General features: G+C 38.7%; 1 protein-coding gene across 1 annotated transcript in view; it reads right to left on the bottom strand.

Moving 5' to 3' along the window:
* Positions 1-21,397, bottom strand: part of DNAH11 (dynein axonemal heavy chain 11) — a 162,381-nt gene that overhangs the window by 11,161 nt on the left and 129,823 nt on the right. Inside the window, 11 exon segments of the mRNA XM_075041966.1 lie at positions 2,944-3,075; positions 3,077-3,144; positions 5,492-5,711; positions 8,386-8,513; positions 9,577-9,725; positions 10,367-10,560; positions 11,111-11,238; positions 13,144-13,312; positions 13,938-14,078; positions 14,578-14,718; positions 16,042-16,246. Of these exon segments, the coding sequence (XP_074898067.1) occupies positions 2,944-3,075; positions 3,077-3,144; positions 5,492-5,711; positions 8,386-8,513; positions 9,577-9,725; positions 10,367-10,560; positions 11,111-11,238; positions 13,144-13,312; positions 13,938-14,078; positions 14,578-14,718; positions 16,042-16,246 (1,675 nt within the window).

The raw sequence follows: 21,397 nt of genomic DNA, 5'->3' as shown, positions 1-21,397 counted from the left end.
GTCATGTTTTCTACCTTACCCCTTATGAAAAGGTTTTAAGAGAAAAGTACATTTTCAAAACACCGCATGATATAAAAGAACATAACTCATTAACGAGCACATGTATTTTCCCATACAGATCTTTAAAAACATAATCCTCATGAGTGATAGGAAGGTAACCTACTGTGCCTTTCTTAGAGGAAAAATAAAAAACTTGTATCTGATTGCAGTCTTTTATAGCTCCTCACTAGGAAACACTCACTAACTGAAATTCTACATTATTTGAATTTGGGATGTATTCAAGAACTTTGGTAAAAATTGAATTAATATTAATCCCATTACTACCACATCACGTAAGCATTATGTTTATTGTAGAACTCTAGTCATAATGCCACTGTTATAGCATGTGATTAACAGTGGTAACACATTTTATTCAAGCAACTACTGTCTTTCTCTTTTATTTGGCTTCACAGAGTTTGAAGCTTCTTTTTGCAACCCTTTGGTTTGCAAAATATGCCAGTTTGTGATGAAGCCTTCCCAGACAGGAACCTTTACCACCTTGGGGGCAGTATTTGCCTCCCAACAGTTCAAGTAAAAACTTAATTATAGGCTTTAAATATTGCGTGATGTGACAGAACAGAACAAGTAAAAGAGCTGCAGCTATTCCAGCCTGCTTGCTACAAGTTTATTTCAATTTAAATATGTGAAACTCTAATCCATCTTTCTTTTAAACTAGTTTGAAGAGAATGAAAAAAAAAAGAAAAAAAAAAAGGCCACTGGAATATAATACACAATGCTGCATGCTGGTGATGAGAAGCCTGAAGAGAGAATCCCTGTGAAAAATGTCAACAACTTGGATTTAGAATGAAACGTTCTTGCAGTTAGAATAAACCTGCTTTTCTCTTTGCTGGCAACAGAAATGCATTTAATGTTTTTCTAATTTCATATACATTTATGTCAAGAAATGGCTTTTTTCTTTGTCTTTTAGAAGAGTATATCAATATTCTAACTCAGTACAAGCTCATTCAGCTGCATACTTCTGGGGCACTGACTACAGTGGGATAATCAAAGCTTGTGATATAAAAGGGACATTTTTGCTAGTGTGAGAAAACAGAGGGGTTTGCATTAGAAATATTTTGGGCTGTCAGGTTTGCATAATTGCCATTGCACTAAAGAAAACTGGTCTGTTGTACTCAAAAAACCACTGAGCCGTTGCTCAGTGGGTGGATATGGCAAGGACGGAGCCCACATCCCCCTCACAACATCGAACAACAATTCCATGAACATGCATATGGGGATCAGAAGGCAGAGGGGAAGAGCAGGACAATGAGACAGGATCAGGCGTCCTGCACTTCACCTGAGGAGACCTCAACTATCAGAGGTTAGTGTGGTGGAGTTTGTCTTAGCAAAAGGAAAATGGATTAAGTCAAACTGAGATGCAAGATGTTTAAATATTCACAGGGAAGCACCATAAACTGGTACAAGTGATGATGGAGTTAGGGCAATTTCCACTAGCTGATGGGCTAGCTCAAGGCTCCCAGTTTATGCATTCTAGTCAATCCCTAGTTGTCTTAAACAAAGTTGTCCCCAAAGGATAGTCAATTGGGAGATTTTTTTATACATATATATATATATATGTAGGTACACACATACGTGCAAAGTCACATTTTAAAAAAACTATTTTCTCTTTCTTCTCTCCAGTATCTATGTTAAAAAAATGCTTATAAACCCACAGGGTAAGGAATCACTAACCAATACAACAAGAATGGCCAATAAGCAGTATTACCAAGAGGAGAGAAGAAATAATTCTTGCTCTTACAGACCTTTCTAGTCCACCCTGCCATCAGAATCCTCCCTCTCATTAATTAGCAAAATTAATTATTCAGCTTATGAATTGTGGTTTCAAAAAAACAGAGCTTAAAGCAGCAAGATTTATTAGCAAAGAAAACTAAGGGTTGGAATAAGCTGTTTTTATAGACTTTTTTTCTAAATGGGAAGCATTATTAAATCATCACTATAAAATTAAGCAATTATTTCACTATGACACCAAGTACCACAGAAAGGAAAAACAGTTTCATGTCCTATTAGCTAAATAAAGGTCAGTAGGGGTAAAAAGAAAAAAGAAGAATTAATTTCTAAGAGTAAATACAAGTTGGGAGATATGGAGAAAACCATATCATCAAGGGGTGATACTTCCCTCTCTTTTTTTCTTCATAAGTATCTCTTAAATTTCTTTAAATTACTAAATGAGATGACCTATCCAGTACTATCCTATATCATTCAGTAATAAATAATTATTGCTTTTATTTAGGCATTTCATATAGAGAACTTACACAAATAACCTCAACTGAGTATTTAAACTATACAAGTGTGAAATATGCTGTAGCTCAGAAATAAAATCACTCATCTACCCTTAACTTTGACTCAAGGGGAACATTACTGAGAAAGTCACAACAAGGTGGCATCCTTAATACATAATAATGACACATGCAGGAAATGCACCATTATTTATACATGTGACGTGCTGTAAATTGCTTCCATCATCAGAACTAATTGTAGTGATTATTAATGCAGTGTTATGAACTGTCAGAATTGCTGTATGTAATTACATTTGTGCAAATGCTTCATTACCTGCCTAATGAATTTGGCATATATGCACATGTAAACCACTGTTTTTGTTAACATAATGAAGGGCATTTTTTTCCCCCTTAGCTAGTGATGTGGAACTGGTTTGACCTATATTACAAGGTTCAAGCATCCACTGCCAGAAAAAAGACCACACCACACCCTTGCCCCCCACCACCTTTGATCTGGTTTATTTTCATATTCAGCAAGAGCATCTTATCATGCCAGCTACTTAAATAACAGCTTCAGAGAAAGAACTGTGTCCCCCCTCATTCAGTATATACAGCTGATGGAGTTAAAATGACCTTGGTGTGTGGTTACCTGACCACTACTTCTTACCTTTGTAGGGGTCTCTAAATTGTTGCCGAGGTCAGTGACGCAGATGGCGAGATCTCTAGCACTGAACGGGTACCTTCCATTCCAGCCCTGAGGGCCAAACTTCAATCTCCCAGCAATGCAACTGTGAAAATAGCGCAAGAGAAAAAAGGATGCTTTTAAATTCCACTTCTCTGGTACACAGTTCAAGGGTATCCTGCCAAAGAAAAAAGGAATACGTTTATCGAGTTAGCAGACAGCAGTGTTACCGATAGCTGTGCCTGTCTCAGCTGCTGAAAGGGAGCACTCGCAAGCCTGGAGTTTGAAGGAGAGTGAGAAACAGGTTTCTTAGTGATCAGAGTCTACTAGGCAGTACTTTCTGCAGTAATTCCCAGATGCAAAATTGTTGGTGGTTACCTTTTTATTTCCAAATGTCCCTTAGGAAAGGAGAACTGTTGTGCTACTGAAACCAATAAAAATAGAGACTTTAACTAGAACTCTATATTACTCGGATAAGTGCTACAATTTCTTAGCATAAAAATCATCCATAGACTTTATCCCAAGTAGGAAATTTGTCAGTATAACATTTATTAAAAAGCATACTATTCCTTCAAATTTTACAGTTTCCCAAAAAGCCATGTTTGAAATTGAATTTTAATAATTTTATTTTTTTGTTGCTTCCTGTGTTTATAGTGTTAGTAGAGAATCTCAGCAAGATGAGATTCTGCACAGGGCTTCAGCTGTTTTTTAAATTACTGAGACAAACTATTTGTCATTTGCCTAGAAAACTTGCAGAAATTAATTCTTAGTTCTCTAACATTTTTCTATATCCTATCTTTTAGTTTAAGAAGTAATTGACATAAAATTACTTTTCACACCCATAAAAACATAGATGTGTGGAAGGAACTTCAGAGAGATGAACTCTTGGCTGTCAAAAGGAAATAGGTCATCCTGAACTGAACAACAGGTAGCAAAATCTGAGCAAAGGTGAAGGATTTTATGTCTGACAAACCCCCCTCCTTAAGTGAGAATCCTGAGCTTAACCATGAAAAATACAACACAAGCTTCTATCCTGAAGAAAAGCACAAAACATGAAATATATTCCACCTGGATTAGACATAGTTTGATTTTCTTATTACAATTCTCCCCCCTGCCGCCCCCCGCCCCCGCTCAAATTAAAATACCTTAACCAGAAACATATTAAAGACAGTGTCTGGACAGGAATTTTTAGTAAGCCACAAACACCCATGGCTCAAAATAATGGGGGAGAAAAGAGAGTTTTCTAAAGTTTCAAGCTTAAAAATTAGCTAATTAAAATACATACATATATATATTTCTTGAACTGAACACAGCCTGAAGTGGGACAACAATGCATATGAATTGCCTTTATTAAAAACTTTTTCTAGCTTTTTCAGCTTTCCATTAAAAATATTATTATAATAAGTTACAAAAAAAAGAAAAAAATTGCTGCATTAATTGTTGTCTGTTTAGCTACAAAACCACAGCCATTCTTCCTTTCTCGGGAGTATTTTTCCAAATCACCTCACACTATCAAAATCAATCCATTTGTAGCCAAGGTAGCTTTGACACAGCTCTTCTAGCGCACGGCTCTTTTTTTTCTAGGCATTGCTTAGCAAAGTTCCCTTTAAAAGAAATCCTTACCATTTTCACATCCAAGCTCTGCCTTCATGTGTCCTGTGCTCAAATAAATACATGTTAATAGATTGCTGGAAGGCTAAGTGCACAGTTATGGTTGCCTTTATCATGGTCTGCTTTGCTGACATGAATAAGCTTGCTGCTCCAGCGCTTTCACCACTGCAGGGAAGCTGACTTGCACCGAGCTTCAAGATCTGCCCACAGGTTCCTCAGGGTAACAGACAGGGATAACCAGGGACCTGGAGGGAAGGAGGCTACACATGTCCAGTGACACCCCTGTCCTCCACATTCTCACATCATCTTTCTCTTACTACTTCTCCCCACCCATCAAGCAGCTCCGCAGAACGTCATGCAGGGAAAGAGTGAAAGACAAAACAACAAACAGCGTGTCATCCTTGCTCATGAATTCCTTTCTTTATGCAGACTACAGGAATTCATACACAAGGCACTGAGCCATTGCCTGAACATCTGGGTACATAAATCCACTCTGTGGGAGAAAGGACATGGTCAAACCAAATTTCGAGCTGAGCAAAGTTAGCGAGTACCATTGAATGAAAGAGCACTGATTTCAGAGCATGGAAAGGTTTTTTCATAAGACTGCACCACTGGGTAAAGCTGGTGTGATAAATGCACTTCTTTCTATCTCTCTAAGCATACCTACGCATCTCTATATCGAATAATACAAATGTACGCATTATTGTCACACCTTTCCTCCTGCCCAACATTGATGAGAAACACGGAGGCAGCGCAGGGCACAGAGGGCTGGCACCCTGCAGCTGTCAGGTTAGTTTGGAAGCACAAAGATCCCAAAGTTCTGGTCTCGTACAAAGTGGTCATCAATGTTACCACTTCTCCCCACAGGGGAAGGAGTAATTAAAACAAATGAAAAAAAAAAAAAAAGGTACATCTTGCTTTTACCTGTAGAAAGCGGCATGTAAATCAGCCAGCATCCCTATAGGAGGTTCACTGGTAATTTTAATTTAGTTTTCTAGTCTTCCTTGAGGAACGATATGCTTTTCTGGGGTTGGAGCTGCTTCAGCACTAATAAAGACATGGAAATCAGGATGACTTTCTTCACTGTATTGCTCAAGGAGTTTTTCCAAGGTTCCTAGCCACTTGGCTACTAGATGAATACACTGTTGAAAAACAGCCAACACAGCTATTGTGAGAAAACAAATAAATTTGTTATCCTTAAGACATTGGTATTGTGCCTTTAAAATGGAAAATAGTTAAGTTACTTAATTCAAAGTATCATTTTATTATTAAATAAATTGATAACACAAAGAATAAACTCGAAGATTCTTAGCTACTGCCATTTCTTGATATGTGTTGAAATAGCAGAGGTTTCACCATTAGCCTTTAAAGTTTCAGGCCTTGATTCTGAAGCTAAGGAAAATATTATAAACTTAGGGTTCAGTGATCTGGGGGTATGGGTGTTATTACATGTGAAAATAAGCATAACTCAGCAGACACCTGGACTCTACTTAAATTCCCTGTAGAACTGGGACCTAAGACAAAACATGCCCAATGCATACCAGGAGCAAGACTGAAGTGCTAGACAAAGAAAAATGCTTACAGTGGTGCAGTCTTATGAAAAAACCTTTCCATGCTCTGAAATCAGTGGAACCTAATAGTTTTTAAGGTTCTTAATATATGAAGACAGTGGAAAGTCACCAATAGATCAGAGAAGTGAGTTATAATGGAAAAGTATTTGCCTCCAAAGCACCTACTGCTGAAATATGGGAATATCAAGAGAAAGGTTTAAAATGTGGCTGGGCTACAGCTGTTTTCACCCCTCCATTAGCACACACTCCACTTTTTTTTGTTACAGGACTAGCATTTCAACTCAAATTGCAGCTCAGCCATGCAGCTTCTCTCTGGCTCTTCACTGCTGTGCCAGAACCTGCTGATTGCACTGGCTTCCATCTCTGCGCAGCGCAAGAGGAATTACAGCTCCGTACACCAGCCAAGGAATACGACGTGTCAGTCACACTCTGGCTGTTGCATCACTTTATCATGAGACCTGCTGTGGGGGATATTCCCAAATTGTCCCTTGACATGTGGAAAAAGGAATAGGAGAATGGAACGAGAGGGAGACTTTCATATCACATTACATGATAGCAGCCTGGTGGCATCTGCATTTTCATATAGGCTACATCCATCCACTGCAAAGCAGAAATGATTCAAACCTTACTATAGTAACAAAATAACCATTCAATATATCAGATGTGTGAGTTTGAGAAATTAAGAGTGACAGAAGAGTTAAACCCATTACCAAAAAATACCAAGTCAGTCTTTCTTCTGCCAGTTTACCAACCGCTGTGCCAACTGTTTTTGCTAGATCTGAAGCTAAAGTAATTTTTAAAGTATTTCCCAGGTCAGTCAGAATCCCTTTTTTTTTTTTTAATATCTAATTATGCACCCCCTAACCTCCAACAAAATGCGTAATAAAATACTCCATCTTTTTGCTCCAGGATTTTTTTTAAAACATAAACATATAGGGGTTTGGGGCTAAAACCCAGAAGGCTGAACCTTGAGGAGCACTGAGTAAATCCAAATCCCACAGCTCTAGCTAGCTTAGTACCATTTGGGATTTGGTCCAACATCTTTATGTAGTCACCTTTCGGACTTTCCCCAATCCTTCACTAGCAAAAATATTCACAGCAAAATCATCACCTCCTTCCTCCCTCAGAAGCCATGCTGGAAAATGGAGCAGGTCTGTAACACCAGAAGCCTCTCAGATGTTCCCCATTTATCCCCGTGGCTTCAGACACACAACACTGCTGATTTAGGGCCTCTGCCATCTCCCATTTTCTCACCCTGTCCCCAGAGCAGCTGAGAACACCTAAATTCCCCTGAAAACCAAATCTGCTCTTTCCTTCACAACACCATTTCTATACTCACTAGCAGAAAAGCAGGGTTATTTTCAGACCAGCATGACTAGCTTACTCGTGCGAAAACTGGTTAAAGAATTCTTCCAGATTCACTGTCGATGAAGAGGTCAGTTTGTGCATGTTTGCACAGCACCTAGCACACCAAGGCCCCTCACTAATCCCACAGTGACTTTATTTCAGCTGACAGACAGCACTGAGTCTAGCCTACCTCTTCATTTGTTGCAGGCAACCTGGTTGACAGCCAAGCATTGCTGAGGTTAAAACCAGAAGAGGAGGGAATCACCCCATCGCCATGACCTCCTTAATATCAAGATCTGATCACGCATTTCTTGTTTGGCTTCAGGGCAAAGGGGTTGTTACAAATATCCATTGGCTATTTAGCATAAGATGGTGGGAGGGAAGCAACTTCTTTTATTAGCATTAACAATTGCAGTGCTCCTGTCCACTCTGTTACTGGGCTGGGAACTGCAGCTCGCCAGGGGATTGCACTGATCTTTTTGTCAGCTGCAGAGTGGGTTCTCAGTCCATACAATGCTGGCCAAAGCTGCAGCTGCTATCTCGGAAGAGCAGCATTCCAGGGCTAATTATACAGCTTCCCAAGGGGGAGTCAGACCCATTTCATTACAGTCTCCATTATGGTCCATTGAAGGGAACAGGAGCTCTTAATTATGTGGGGGAAGTATATGCCTGAGGGCAGTCCTACCTACCCATCAGAGGCTTTCTGTTTTATCTCTCCTGTTTCTCCTCTATTAATATGATGTTTATCCTGTTACAATCAAAAGCAAAAGCCTAAAGGAACAAGATTATTAGTGGTTTAAAACTTTTTCTGTAATCTACCACATATTTTGTTTGGGTTCTGGGAACATCCCTCCAACTGAAGAGATAGTCCCCATTAGAGGGGCTGTTTGACACTCACTTGGAGAAGAACCCCATGGCCATGTCTGACAGCCTTCTCAAGTGCCTCCTCTGCAACCATCTCCTGCCCTTGTCCTAGAGAGATGCTACAAAATCTTCCAGAGTCTACAGTGAACCCAAGCTTTTTGCCTGTAGAAGAAATAATTGGGGAAGGGTGAGTGACAGAGGGGGAGGAGATAGGAAAATTAGCAGAGCAGAAAGGAAAAAGAATGATAATGCCCCCATTAATTTCACTATCACTTGTGCAATGCATATTACTTCTTCTGAAGCACTTCACTAAACCCTTACAATTTCAACAAGCAAAATTGCGAGCTCTCAACAGTGGCCTTATTGCTGGTATTAGAAAAAGCCTGCAGAAATCTGTTCCCTTGGTTTTAAGATAATGAACCTTTTGACATTTTGATAGATGCTCGGCATTGTTACTGAGCTTTAGAAACTCTTACAGGGGGTACAGAGCAATTCCCTTATGAAAAAGGGAGCAACATGTGGTAGATATCACATCAGTTTTTTAACTGATTGGTTCAGTGGGTAAATGCACAAGCCTCTCACCTTGTGAGGCCTGAGTTTAAATTGAGCACAGTGAGGTCACAGCTGTATTAACCTGGTATTCTCACTATTGTCTGTGGGGAATAGTAATACTAAGTATAAAGCCACAGAGCCCTACACAATTGAATATAGTTTGTATAATGACCATTATTTAGTCACAGGGGGCACAAGATTACATGAGCATGGAGAAAATTGCCCTCTGGCCCTCATCTAGTCAAAAGGTAGAAAACAGTACAAAGGAAACCTGCATTATGCCAAGCAGAGGAATGCTCGGTCTAAAAATTTCTTCATACTGTAGCTTATGTCCTTACATTTTCATCCACCCCATTTACCATGAATATGGTGGGGGTGGAAGAAACTTTAGAACTTGAATCTTCTGCTGAAAATAAGCCATGTCCAACTTTCCCGTAGTAATGTACACTCCATCATAGTGACAGATGATTCCAGAAACCTTTGTTCTGTTTAGTAAAAATACACCCATACACGTATGGGTGTTCGGGCACATACACACAAGCATATAACCATATCTCGATTTATCTACATTTCTAGCCCTGCATGCTCCATTTCACTTTTGAGCTCAATTTTTCTTTCTTTAATGGGGGGACAGTTGAAGGATCTTTGCACCAGAAGCAAATAAGAGGCTTACCTAGTGTCTCAATATCTTCAAGTGGGTCTGCTCCTGGAGACAGAATGAAAAACACAGGAGTGGCTGGACTGCTTCCTTCACAGGATTTTGCAAAGTCCATCCTTGTGCTTTCCTTATATCTTGAGCCAAGCTTTTCCTCCACAAAGTTCCTACACATACAAAAAAACATGCGTTAAACTCTAAAAACATTCCCTGATACAGGCTTCAAGCCTGCACCATTCTCAGATTTGAGTGGCTGACAGTGATGGTCTAATAGTCATTTCATCACATCTATGAGATCATCACTTGGGATCAAAAGATTGAAACAGTACAACCGGAAAACAGCTGGGAGAAGATTTGTAAGTACCCACAACTGACTCTTTCTTGGTATCACAGAATTTTAAAGAAGAGAGACCTGAAAAATTGTCATCTCGTGGGGTCAGCTACCAGCCCTAATACCATAATGAGAACTAACACTAAGAAATACATTTTTAACTATTAACAACATAGCTTACTATATTACATTTATTAATGAGCACTCTCCTCAGGGTACCTATATAGAATCTAAAAGAAATCACAAGCATAGCTCTCCAAATATGCTGGACTCACGTCTCACCACACTACCTCTTCATAAACTCTTTACCAGCAGAACAGGCTGGGAAGGACCACAGTCATTGATTTCAAATTCTGGTTGATCACCCAGTTTTATAAGTTATTTGCTTGCCTCAAGATCTGAGTTTTCTCCGCACTGACACATACAAGTCACCCTCACACACACTTGCCCTGAAAGACATACCCTCAGATTTTATACCCAAGAGCGTACGTCATTCTGTCTGGACGGAGCGCCCTCAGTATGATTAGTTTCTGAAGAGAGCTTTTGTTTGTCCATTCCTGGGGGAGCTTTTCATTTTCTGGACATTCTGAGTTCACCCACTTCTTCTGCCTCTCGGTGAATCTTTCAACATCTTTATCTCACCCCCGGAACACATCCATCACTTCCATAGCCTGGACACGTGCCAAAGATAAATACAGATGACGTACCTTCTGCGTGAAGACTGAAACGGGAAGACAAAGACTGATGCTTTTGGGTGTATGTAAAAAAACATAGTTTAACCAATTACAAGGGACTCAGGACTTACCTTAAAATACTAAAATACACATATATACACACAAATAAAAATAATATTATTGATAAGAGTTTACTTTGGTCAGTATTGCCATACTCTCTGCTTACTGTTAAACATCAAGATATGACAAACTGGAAACCTTGTATGGGACATTTACTATAGTAAGGAGTGGTATGAAGATCAAAACTGTATTTTTAGGGGACTGGACAAATTATGGTAAAACAGAATTTCCTCATAAAGCACAGCATGTGATATCTAAGGAAAAATACACTCAAAAAGCAAAGACAACTCCTCTTTGAAAGCACCACTAGTTCCACTAAAAATCACAGTTGAATGTATGACTTTATCTGAAATTGTCTAGTTGTAGCATGCCTCCAGAAATAACATCAAAATAGATTTAGAACTGAAAAGCAATTTTCCCAACCTACCCTAATGACACTCTATGACTGAGTAGTTAAGAAGTCAACAGGACTCCTGTAAGTGTGTTCAACTCTGAATTGAAGAAGGAAATCCAATTCAAGGAGTTCTATCTCTTTGCTTCTTAGAAGAATCCTGACAGCATACAAAATTGAAAAAGGTCATCAGACTTGCTTCAAAGCCACTTCTGCCTTAAAGTATTCACCACTCAAAGTATTACTGAGTAGGGAGCTCAAAGCGACAAGAATTCCTACGGCTGCATTTTTTGAAACTCTGATATAAGAATTTACAACTTGTTTTAATGATATTTTAAAATATTTATTTGAAATCTATTGTGAATGAAATGATATTTTTAGATATTAGTCACTAAATGTGACAAATTTTTTGAAAACCATTCCTAAACACACACACGGAGCTGAACTTTACCTGTTAAAAAAGATACCACAAAAACCAAACACAACCTGTCAGTCAAAATTTTTTGCAGAAAATATAACTGCTTTACATATATACTTTTTTATATATACTATATATATTATATATATATTAAATATGTATGATATATATAATATTTATGTACTGAAAGACAAATTCACCCCAAATTTAAGATGAGCTAACCAACAACAGCAGTTATTTTTCTTTAGCTTGTGGGAACATAAACAAACATAAAAATGTAAGTCTTGCACACTGAAGTTAACCTTAGATAAACTTGGCCACAAATTATTTTATACTAATAGTACCAAAAAAGTACAGATTTCTGGACTGCACTTAATTATCTCTACCTATCCTTTCTATGTCTCAGAAGATAGAGAGAAGAACAAATAGTGCACAGCTGTTTCCATCACCATTCTAAGCCCTCTTCAGACTGCAAGCTGTCAGAAAGCTTTGGGAAATTTGCAAAGCCTGAGTGGTTTTTGTTGTTGATTTTTGTTTGGGGTTTTTTGGGGGGTTGTTTTACACTGAATCAGTTCTGGCACATGAGCTGTATGTATACTGAAGAAAATTCCTCAGCTTCTACGAGGGGTTTTTCTAGTTCTTTTATCACTTTAACCACATGTAGTGGGAAAAAGAGACACCTTTGCCATGATAACATATATTCTCTCTCCTTTCTGATATAAACACATCTTTATTTCTCTATTAAAAGCCCTCTCTCTTTCCATCTAAAAATATAGTTAATAAATCAGAAGTTTATTGTGCCCTTTACTCTGGTTTCTGCCTACTCTGTAATTGAGATTGAGCTTATTTTTCAGATGCCTTACAGATTTCCATTCTTCATGATCCCTCCCAGTATCACTGCTACAAAAAAGACAAAAGTTAAGCAACACAGTGCTAGAAACCTAGGTGATATGAACAAATCCATCTGCACCATGATGCAGAGTAATCATCACCAGTTTTCTTTCCTCTCTTTTTTCTCCTTTCTCTTCCAGACATTTCTGTCTGCTTTTTACTCCCATTTACACACTGTGTAGAGTGATTTCTTTTTTCCTATCCACCCTCAAATCAGATTTCTCAATTTATATTTTTTCACCTTCTTCCCAAATTGTTGGTTTCTAGTTTAATTCCTACCTGTGTTACTGTCCAGCTCAACGATACACCCTCTTTTAAAGCAAGCTTGTCAGGGGAAAATCTGCCACCCAGTAGAACTGAGCACTCATTTTTTCCAGGGCATACAGATACTAAAATTAAAAGGAAAAATAACAGCCTAAATGTGATATGGATATGTATTATTTGCTGAATTCTTACTTTACATACCACATCAATTTCAACCCTAATTATCCAACCACAAGTGGCTAAGTCATGCTATTTATCCTCAGTGTAGCTTCATGAAGTCATTGCAGCATTTTAAATGAAAAGAATTACTTAAAAGCGTCTTTGGAAATTCTGCAATTATGATTGATACTGAAGCAGCAGTCACACTGTGTGAGAATCTGCACAGCCACAAGGTAACAAGATAACTTGTCTGGGCAGAGGCATCACCTTCTAGTGAAGAAACAGCAAATCCAGTATATATCAGTATCACAAATCTGAAAATTTTTCCTCACCTAAAAAGCTATTTGGGCCAAGAAAATGAGCTTATCCTTTTCAAAAAGTCCTTGGCTTGTGAAAATAAAGGTTGAATATGTGACAGCTGATGTCAGGTTAGAGATAAAACACTGAATGTCCCTTGATTTTTCAGCCTGCTTTATTGCTGCTTTGTGGAAGACTGCATTGAAGGCCTGAAAATAAGTACAATTGTTTTTATTTATTTGAATTCTGCTTTTTTGCTTTTCTACTTGTAAGATAATCGGTTTCTGACTGTAGGCTTCCAAGAAGAGCTGGCCTAAGCAGTCTAAAATGCAAGGCACTTCTGCCAAGAGGCTTTTGAGGAAACTTTCAGCAAACCAGGAGTGAGGGCTGCAAACGGTAATACTCTTCTGCTTCCTTATTTAACTCAGCGGGCAGAACCTCTCACTTAAGCAAGCTGGTAATTTTGCAGTGGGTGATACTCCTTTCCTCATAGCATTAGATTGTTTGATAGATTTATCACAGTGGATTGTTTATACATAATCCCTCAAAACTCTTCATACCTGACCCTGTGGGATGGCTTAACACAGGGAAGGTAAACTTTGCAAGCACAGTCAGAAAACACCATCAGAATGGAGACTGCTGACAAAGAGACCCATGGGAATGTACAGTGTTTTGGACCAGCAGGAGATCACACCGTGTCCTCCTTTCTCAGACACACAGCCCTGCAAATGTAAACATCTGGTACAAGTAATAACTAATATATCGGGCATCACTGCTGGGGGCAGAATTCTGTCCCTTGCACTTTGAAACCACATCATCAAGATAAATTTTTACCTTCAGTGAAAACTGGTAAATGGGGTTGATGCTGTCCAGATTGTTATTAATGAAGTAAAGAATGGATGCTCTTATGGCTGTCGGTCTGTAATGCCCTCTTGTCACTTTAATCTGAGCTTCATTTTCTTTGGTTTCAGCTACCTATAGGATGACAGTTGTTTAATTCATTTTTTAATGCGCCATGATTTCCCACACAATTACCAAAACATTCCTATCTGTACAAAAAAGAATATGGACATACTCTAGAAAATGGACTTTATTTCAGACAGTAGCAAATATTTAAGGTAAGCAAGCTTCTTACCTTAGACAGACTTTAGGGAATGACTGTTGTCTGCAGCAATATGCCTATTCACCTGTGAAAACGTGGCAATCATATATGAATACATTTGTTCATATTGCATGCTGATACTTATTTCTCTTAGGAGTACTAACTCAAGCACCTAAGTCAAAATGAAAAAAATGAATATGTGACAACTACATACCATAGATATGAAACTGTGAATATGTGGGTGGACAGCCCTTGCTGGACAGACAGGAATTGAGTATTCCTAGCTCATAGAAAAGTTTTACCAAAAAAAAATTGATAATACACATTTTACAGGCGACTTTAAGCTGTTAAAAATAGTTCAAGTGTTATCACCTTGTGCTGTATTTCTGCTGCAGTTGACCTTGTTGATTTGAGTTTCTCTACAAGTTCACTGTCGTCTAAGAAACTGCCCTGGGCAGCTGACAGCTGCCTGAGCTCAATTTTGAAATGGTTCTGCTGCTCAGCCAGGACTGACTAGCAGAGGGAACGAAAACACTGTATTTAAACAACCACAGCAAGAAATACTGTTTTGCATCATTTCTGAGCTATATTTCCTGTTGAATTACATCAATCAATTTAATTTAATTTCTGAAAGAGACAGTTCATCTTCTGTCCCAGTACAGTAGAACTAAGGTTCTGGGACACCCAAAGCGAGAAGGTCAGAGTCACCACAGACCAGAACTTTATCTCTCTCCTACCCTCTTTCCTCCTCAGACTACACAAAAGGACTGGGATCTTGCCAGAGATGGCAAGTGATAATCTACGTGGCAGCTGAGAAATCCAACAATAGCACAAGGCTGGAGAACCCCACTTCGGCAGCAAGTAGTGTGGTAAAGCATGGTCGTAGTCTGCTCAGCGGGACTGACCTTCTGACAGTGAAAGAGCTTGACTAGTCTTATGGGGAGCTCTCCATCAGAATCCGACCCTCGCACCAAAAGCCCCTAGGTGATACAGGCATTGTAAGCACACGGCCCCATGTGGAACAATGTGCGGATGCAGAGGAAAATGGCCAGCTGTTTTCAGATCATGTTTCCAAGTATATGGCTTTCATTCTTCAAGGGGTAATTAAACTCTCTGACCTGGTTTGCCCTTGCATGAAGCAGCAGTACCTCAAAGAGGTGTAGCAAATCTTTGTGGATGAAGTTAGTAAATTACATGAGATAACTGGAAAGACACACTAGAGAAATAGGAAGTGTTCTTGTTATTCATTTCACACCCCTAAGTATTTTTTTTTTCATTTTTTAGCTCATAGATCACAGTCTGCTCAAAGTCCTTTCTATAACCAGCTATAAAAGTGTTCCTATTCATAAGTTACTATACATTGATATGACAGCAGCAGCCACAGAACTGCATCTTTGCAGGAATAAATTATGATTTATTAACCAAATGCCCCAGGTCCTAACAGTGCCATCATATCCTGTTATGGACTGGCATGAAATTTTATTCGCACTTATTGGCTCAAGATCACTGAAGCACAAAGCACTGCAGAGGGCTTTAATCCTGCATTGTAAATTAAATGCAATGCACAGAGCAAACCAAGCAGTAGAGAGAAGTGTGGGAATAAGATCACAATAAATTTAATTTCTAGCAGAGCTTTAGGTCAAGCCCAGCTCTCTGGGAGCATGGATTTGAGCAAATCAGTAGAACTCCTTTCTACGCTTTGAAGAATCTGACCCTTAAAATCTTTCTAATACATGGGTTACCAACAATTACTGTACAGCAGATTCAAACAGGCATATTAATGCTAGTCTTAAAATCTCAGAAGGGGTAATGGACAGATCAAAAGTTAGTCTTTACCTTACTTCCTTCTAAATCTGGCCTTTCAGCACTAACAACCTCAGCCAACAGCTGGTCTTCCAGCCTGACCCTGGTGACAGTGAAATTAATGAGGGTGGTCTGAGCCTGCAGTTCTGGCTTGTAGTGAGGGTTAGTCAGTTCAGTGTGAAGGGTGAGACAGAAATTCTTGTTGAATTCACATTCTTTGTCCTCAATCTTGATATATCTGGGAAGGAATAAAATGCACAAGAATGGGGATCTCACCAAATTAAAAACCCATAAATATCTTAGATTGCAAAAGATGTGTACTGCATGATCTTGGCAGCATTGGAAATGGATACAAACCAAACTCTAGGTGCCTGCAGCTTAAGAAACAAAATGAGGATGATTGAACACACCAAAATTATATGAAGAATACAGAGAGCATTTCTTCATTGGCATAGTTTCATTTGCATATACAGCAGACACACGTAGATTATTCACTGCTGTACTGAAGAGTCTGTGGCTTAGGGGTAAATGTCTATCTTCATTACTTACCACAAACTTAGGAAAGTTTTCAAACAACCCTTAATGACATAGCTGTTAGTTCTTACAATCATTTTCTTAAATATAGCTCACTTTTCCATCTTTTGAAATAGCTTAGCAGTAAATCCTAAAAAATAAGCAGATGCATATAACAAACTGATAGAGACCAGAGGAGAGGGAAGGGCTGGTAAGTGGAACAACAAAAATCACTTTTTAAGGCAAGCTACTAAATGTTTTGTTCCAAATCAGTTATTTGCTGGGTGAAAGAATGAGTGAGACAAGGTTCACCTTTTATTCACTGAATAAGATCCCTTACTCAAGAGATGGCATTTACTAACCCCTTGTCTTTAACGAGAGATGCCAGCCTGTTTCATACAGCAACACTACTACCACTGAAGTGCCATTTTGGAGCCCAGCACTGAGGCAACATAAAGTTCACCTTCCTACTTTTATGGCACAGCACCAAAAAAATGGAAAGACTGCTTATAGACTACAGCGTGTGCTGCGCATCTGGTCTGGTGTGAGCAGGTGCCACAACTTTGTGTCATCCACTTGCACAGTGAGCGGTATGCCAACCTTCAGCCATCACCTGCCACACGCAAGCACAAGTACAATATTTTCTGTACGGCAATGGCTTTGAATGTTTTCTGCCAAGAAAGAAGATCAAATAAAATTCAGTTTAAAAAAGGTCAGTAGAATGTTTATACAATGGAACATAGGTAGACATAAACCTTTTCCACAAAATTCAAATTGACATTTGTTAAGTCAAATTAATCTTCAAAGTGATTGCAATAGCATAGATACAAAACACTTAAAATGCAATTAATGAAAGCCACATCAGCACATGAATAAAACAAGTATTTTATGTACAAATTTTAACATTGCATTCGTTCTAGGATATCATAGGGCATTACCAGAGTCAGGGACATATATTTCAGCTCTTAACATCCTTGCCTGCTTCTGACATCCCCTTAGCCAGAAGACATAGGCTAAATGAAATGGCGTGCTGGAAGCACTTCTGCATTTCACCAACAATCAGGAAGAAAAGACAGTCACTTATGATATACTGCAAGTGAATTCCTAAAAATAACCTAATAAGTCTAATTCTAGGAAACCCGTGGCTCCACAAAACTCAACATCAGACATATATGTTGTATACTACTGCCATGCAAACTACTGGAGACAAGTTTTCCTGGCTTGTGCTTGTATAATAGTGAAATAATTTAGCCATACAGTCATGTCCTTCAGATAATACAAATTTCTCAGGTAGATATGAATTCACCTTCCAGTTCTGCAACATGGATTTCAAATCTGATACTGTGGTCTCTCCACAGCCTTCAAAACTGGCCACAACTGGAGGGAACAAAACAGCAGAACTTGACACAGAGAGAGGAATTTTGCTTCGCTTTCAGTGCACACACAGGGACAAGAGACAAGCAGAGATCTGACAAAAGACAACTTTTCAGTTTGCTTTGTCAGTGGAAAAACCTTTGCTAAGGGAGTCACACTATACTTCAGAAGGTCTATGTGGCAATGTAATAAGCTTTAGAGTTCTGGATTCAAGTACTTACTTTATGGGTTCTCAATTCACAGGAGCAATAAATTACCAATTTCTGTGATTATCATCTATGAAAGGCAAAAACTACATAATGAGTCAGTGGGTTTTATGACTGCAGCTGTTCTAGGTTTTCTGTTAATTACAGATCTGGGAAAAATAAATGTTTTGTTATTGCTCTCACACGGTTCAAGGAGTATAAGCAACAACGATAAACACAGAGGTGGGGAAACCCAGTAGAATCGCTTCATTTTTTTCAATGAAATGTATCTGTTTAGAGGTTAATTCTGGATTCTGGATTCTGAAGAAAGGTAGCAGATATAGGCACTATTTATGGAAGTCCATGATAGAAGGCATATCAAAAAAAATGGTTGCCAATGAAATTACTAAAAATAAGTTCTACTTTTGGTAATTTTTCCTTCATAACCTCTGTCATGGTTTAACCCCAGCCAGCAACTAAGCACCACGCAGCCGCTCACTCACTCCCCACCCACCTGGTGGGATGGGGGAGAAAATCAGGAAAAGAAATAAAACTAGTGGGTTGAGATAAGAACGGTTTAATAGAACAGAGAAGAAGAAACTACTAATGATAATGATAACACTAATAAAATTACAACAGCAATAATAAAGGATTGGAATGTACAAATGATGCGCAGTGCAATTGCTCACCACCCACCGACTGACACCCAGTTAGTCCCTGAGCGGCGATTCCCCCCACCCCACTCCTCCCACTTCCTATACTAGACGGGACGTCCCATGGTATGGAATACCCCTTTGGCCACTTTGGGTCAGGTGTCCTGGCTGTGTCCTGTGCCAACTTCTTGTGCCCCTCCAGCTTTCTTGCTGGCTGGGCATGAGAAGCTGAAAAATCCTTGACTTTAGTCTAAACACTACTGAGCAACAACTGAAAACATCAGTGTTATCAACATTCTTCGCATACTGAACTGAAAACATAGCACTGTACCAGCTACTAGGAAGACGGTTAACTCTATCCCAGCTGAAACCAGGACACCTCCTATTTCACCAGCAGAGGTAGATAGAATGGACTGAATTAATGCATTCTACCCAGGAATAGACAGAGTATCTTTCATGTGAGCTCCAGCTCCGTGTTATTTAAGAACATACAAAGTAAATTAAAGAGAGATTGTTGTCCACTAGTTTTTTTCTGCTGAAATTCTTGTAGATCTTGAAATAAAGTAGATTAAGGGACTCAAAAGGGATTCATAAAGCACTTTAAAAATCCTGTATACACTTTGAGGAATAACTGATTTTTAGCAAAAGCAAATATAAAACCAAATAAATTTCAAAAGCTAACATAAGCACTAAACTCTCAGCTATGAGACGTCTAGGAATAGTGCAACACCTGGTCTGATCTGTCAGAATTTGAGTTACCGGCACAAAGACCTGCTTTTCCCTTGCATATGAGCTGCCTAAGGAAACAACGCCTCAGTCTTTCAAAGACAGGATCTCATAAACATGAAAAAGTCTTGAGTATAGGAACATGACTTCATATCATGAAATGGCTAAAGAGTTTATGCAAAAACTTTTCTTAGCAGATACTTTCATGCAACTCAAAATTAAAGAGAGTACCTTTCATCGGGGCAGATGTTCTCCAAAACATGCCATGACTCTAAATGGCAGAAAGTAGGATAACTTCCTGTAGCTAAATGTTTTGGATCAGCTCAGCAAGAATGAGATGGGATAAATTCTTGGACAGGAAAGGAAAAGGAAACAATATTTTTCAGTGTGAAGAAAGAGGGATAAACTCATTTTCCAAAGGAGCCTTCTTTCAGTTCTTGCTGCTTAAAATTAAAAGCTTCTGGAACTGACTTGCAAACTCCAACAAGTAATGTAGAGAATGAAGTTGAATAAATCAGGAGAAAACAAGCACAGAATGGAGCTGTTACTAGGCACTCTCAGTAGGCAAACTGTGCAAGTTGGTCAAACTAGTTCAGTGGGAAAAGCACTGCCTTAAAGTTGCACAGCTGGCGAGACATTGGAAGCAAGGAAAGCTTCTCCCTGTGGAGAAACTGAGTGAATTGTCTTGCTGTTTCATGAATAATAGTCGTGCCTCATAAGAATGGAAACTTGTTCACACAAGCTACATTTGCACATAAATCAAATTTCAAGACATCTTAAAGAATCTTGTAATAACCTAATCTTGCAACTGAAGAGACATGACTACCACTTTGTGAATGTGCAAACGATTTGAGCAGGTGTAACAGCTCATGTGAATGCAAATAGGGGCCTTATGAACAATGAATTCATTCCTTCATCTTCTCTCCTATGAGTCAAAATGACATTGATCTATTATCGTTAATGCTCATATCCAGTGATCTCCAAAACAGCGGTGCAGGGGAGACAGGATAGGAAACACACACAGATAAAACTCAAATATTCAAGCCTATCCGTACCAAACCTATTCAATGGCATCAGTCCTTTTACAGCAGGTGAGGGCCAAAACCCAACATCGTATAGAATTGGTACCTGTTTACTTCTATGCCTTGATTTATCTGCTCCAGAAAATCTAGGTATGTGCATTTTGAATCATTTTTGCACACATTGCTAGTAAGTTCCACCTAAATTTTACTTCGTTTTTCTTGTGCCTTTCATGCTACATAAAATTATATACTACAACTGATATTTTTTGGAAATTATTTTCTTATCTTCCTTCTTCTCTCCCTCTTCTTAAAGCAAATATCTTAAAATATTTGAAAAAAAAATCTTAGCATTTTGAAGCCATTTTGAACATAAGGTCACAGTCTAAAGTGTATTAAGACCTACTAGGCAGGTTAGCAGCTCCAAAATTAAAATTAGAAAGGTGTCCAAACTTGAACACCTAAAACTTATTAGTCTTCTAAATATATACTAAGGCACTTAAGCAAGAAGTCTGATTTTCAGAGATAACAAGTATCTGTAGTTCACCCTATAATCACCCATGTTTTGAGGAAAATGTAAATTTATACATATATGTGAAGTTCTCTGAAGCTGAGAATTTATTTTGCAGGCTTCATTCAGAAACAATACCAGAAGCTGGTGTTACAGAATAGCCAAGGGTCCAACACGAGAACAGTCCTGGTAAACAAGGAAGGGGAGAGATACTTTTATGAAGCTGCTTCACAGATCAGCAAGTTCTCTAATATGCAGGCTAGTAAATTTGCTTTGGAAGGAGTACAAGTTGATAAATCTCCCTTGCTATGCTTTCTGTCGATTGATATGATAAGATATATTTTACTTAAAATTAGGATTGTCTGAAGCTCAGTGGATTTAATTATTTGTAATTATCCAGTTGTTGTC

Source organism: Buteo buteo, chromosome 2 (assembly GCF_964188355.1).
Source record: "Buteo buteo chromosome 2, bButBut1.hap1.1, whole genome shotgun sequence".
In the NCBI taxonomy this organism is placed as follows: Eukaryota; Metazoa; Chordata; class Aves; order Accipitriformes; family Accipitridae; genus Buteo; species Buteo buteo.
This window is presented reverse-complemented; position numbering and strand designations above follow the sequence as displayed.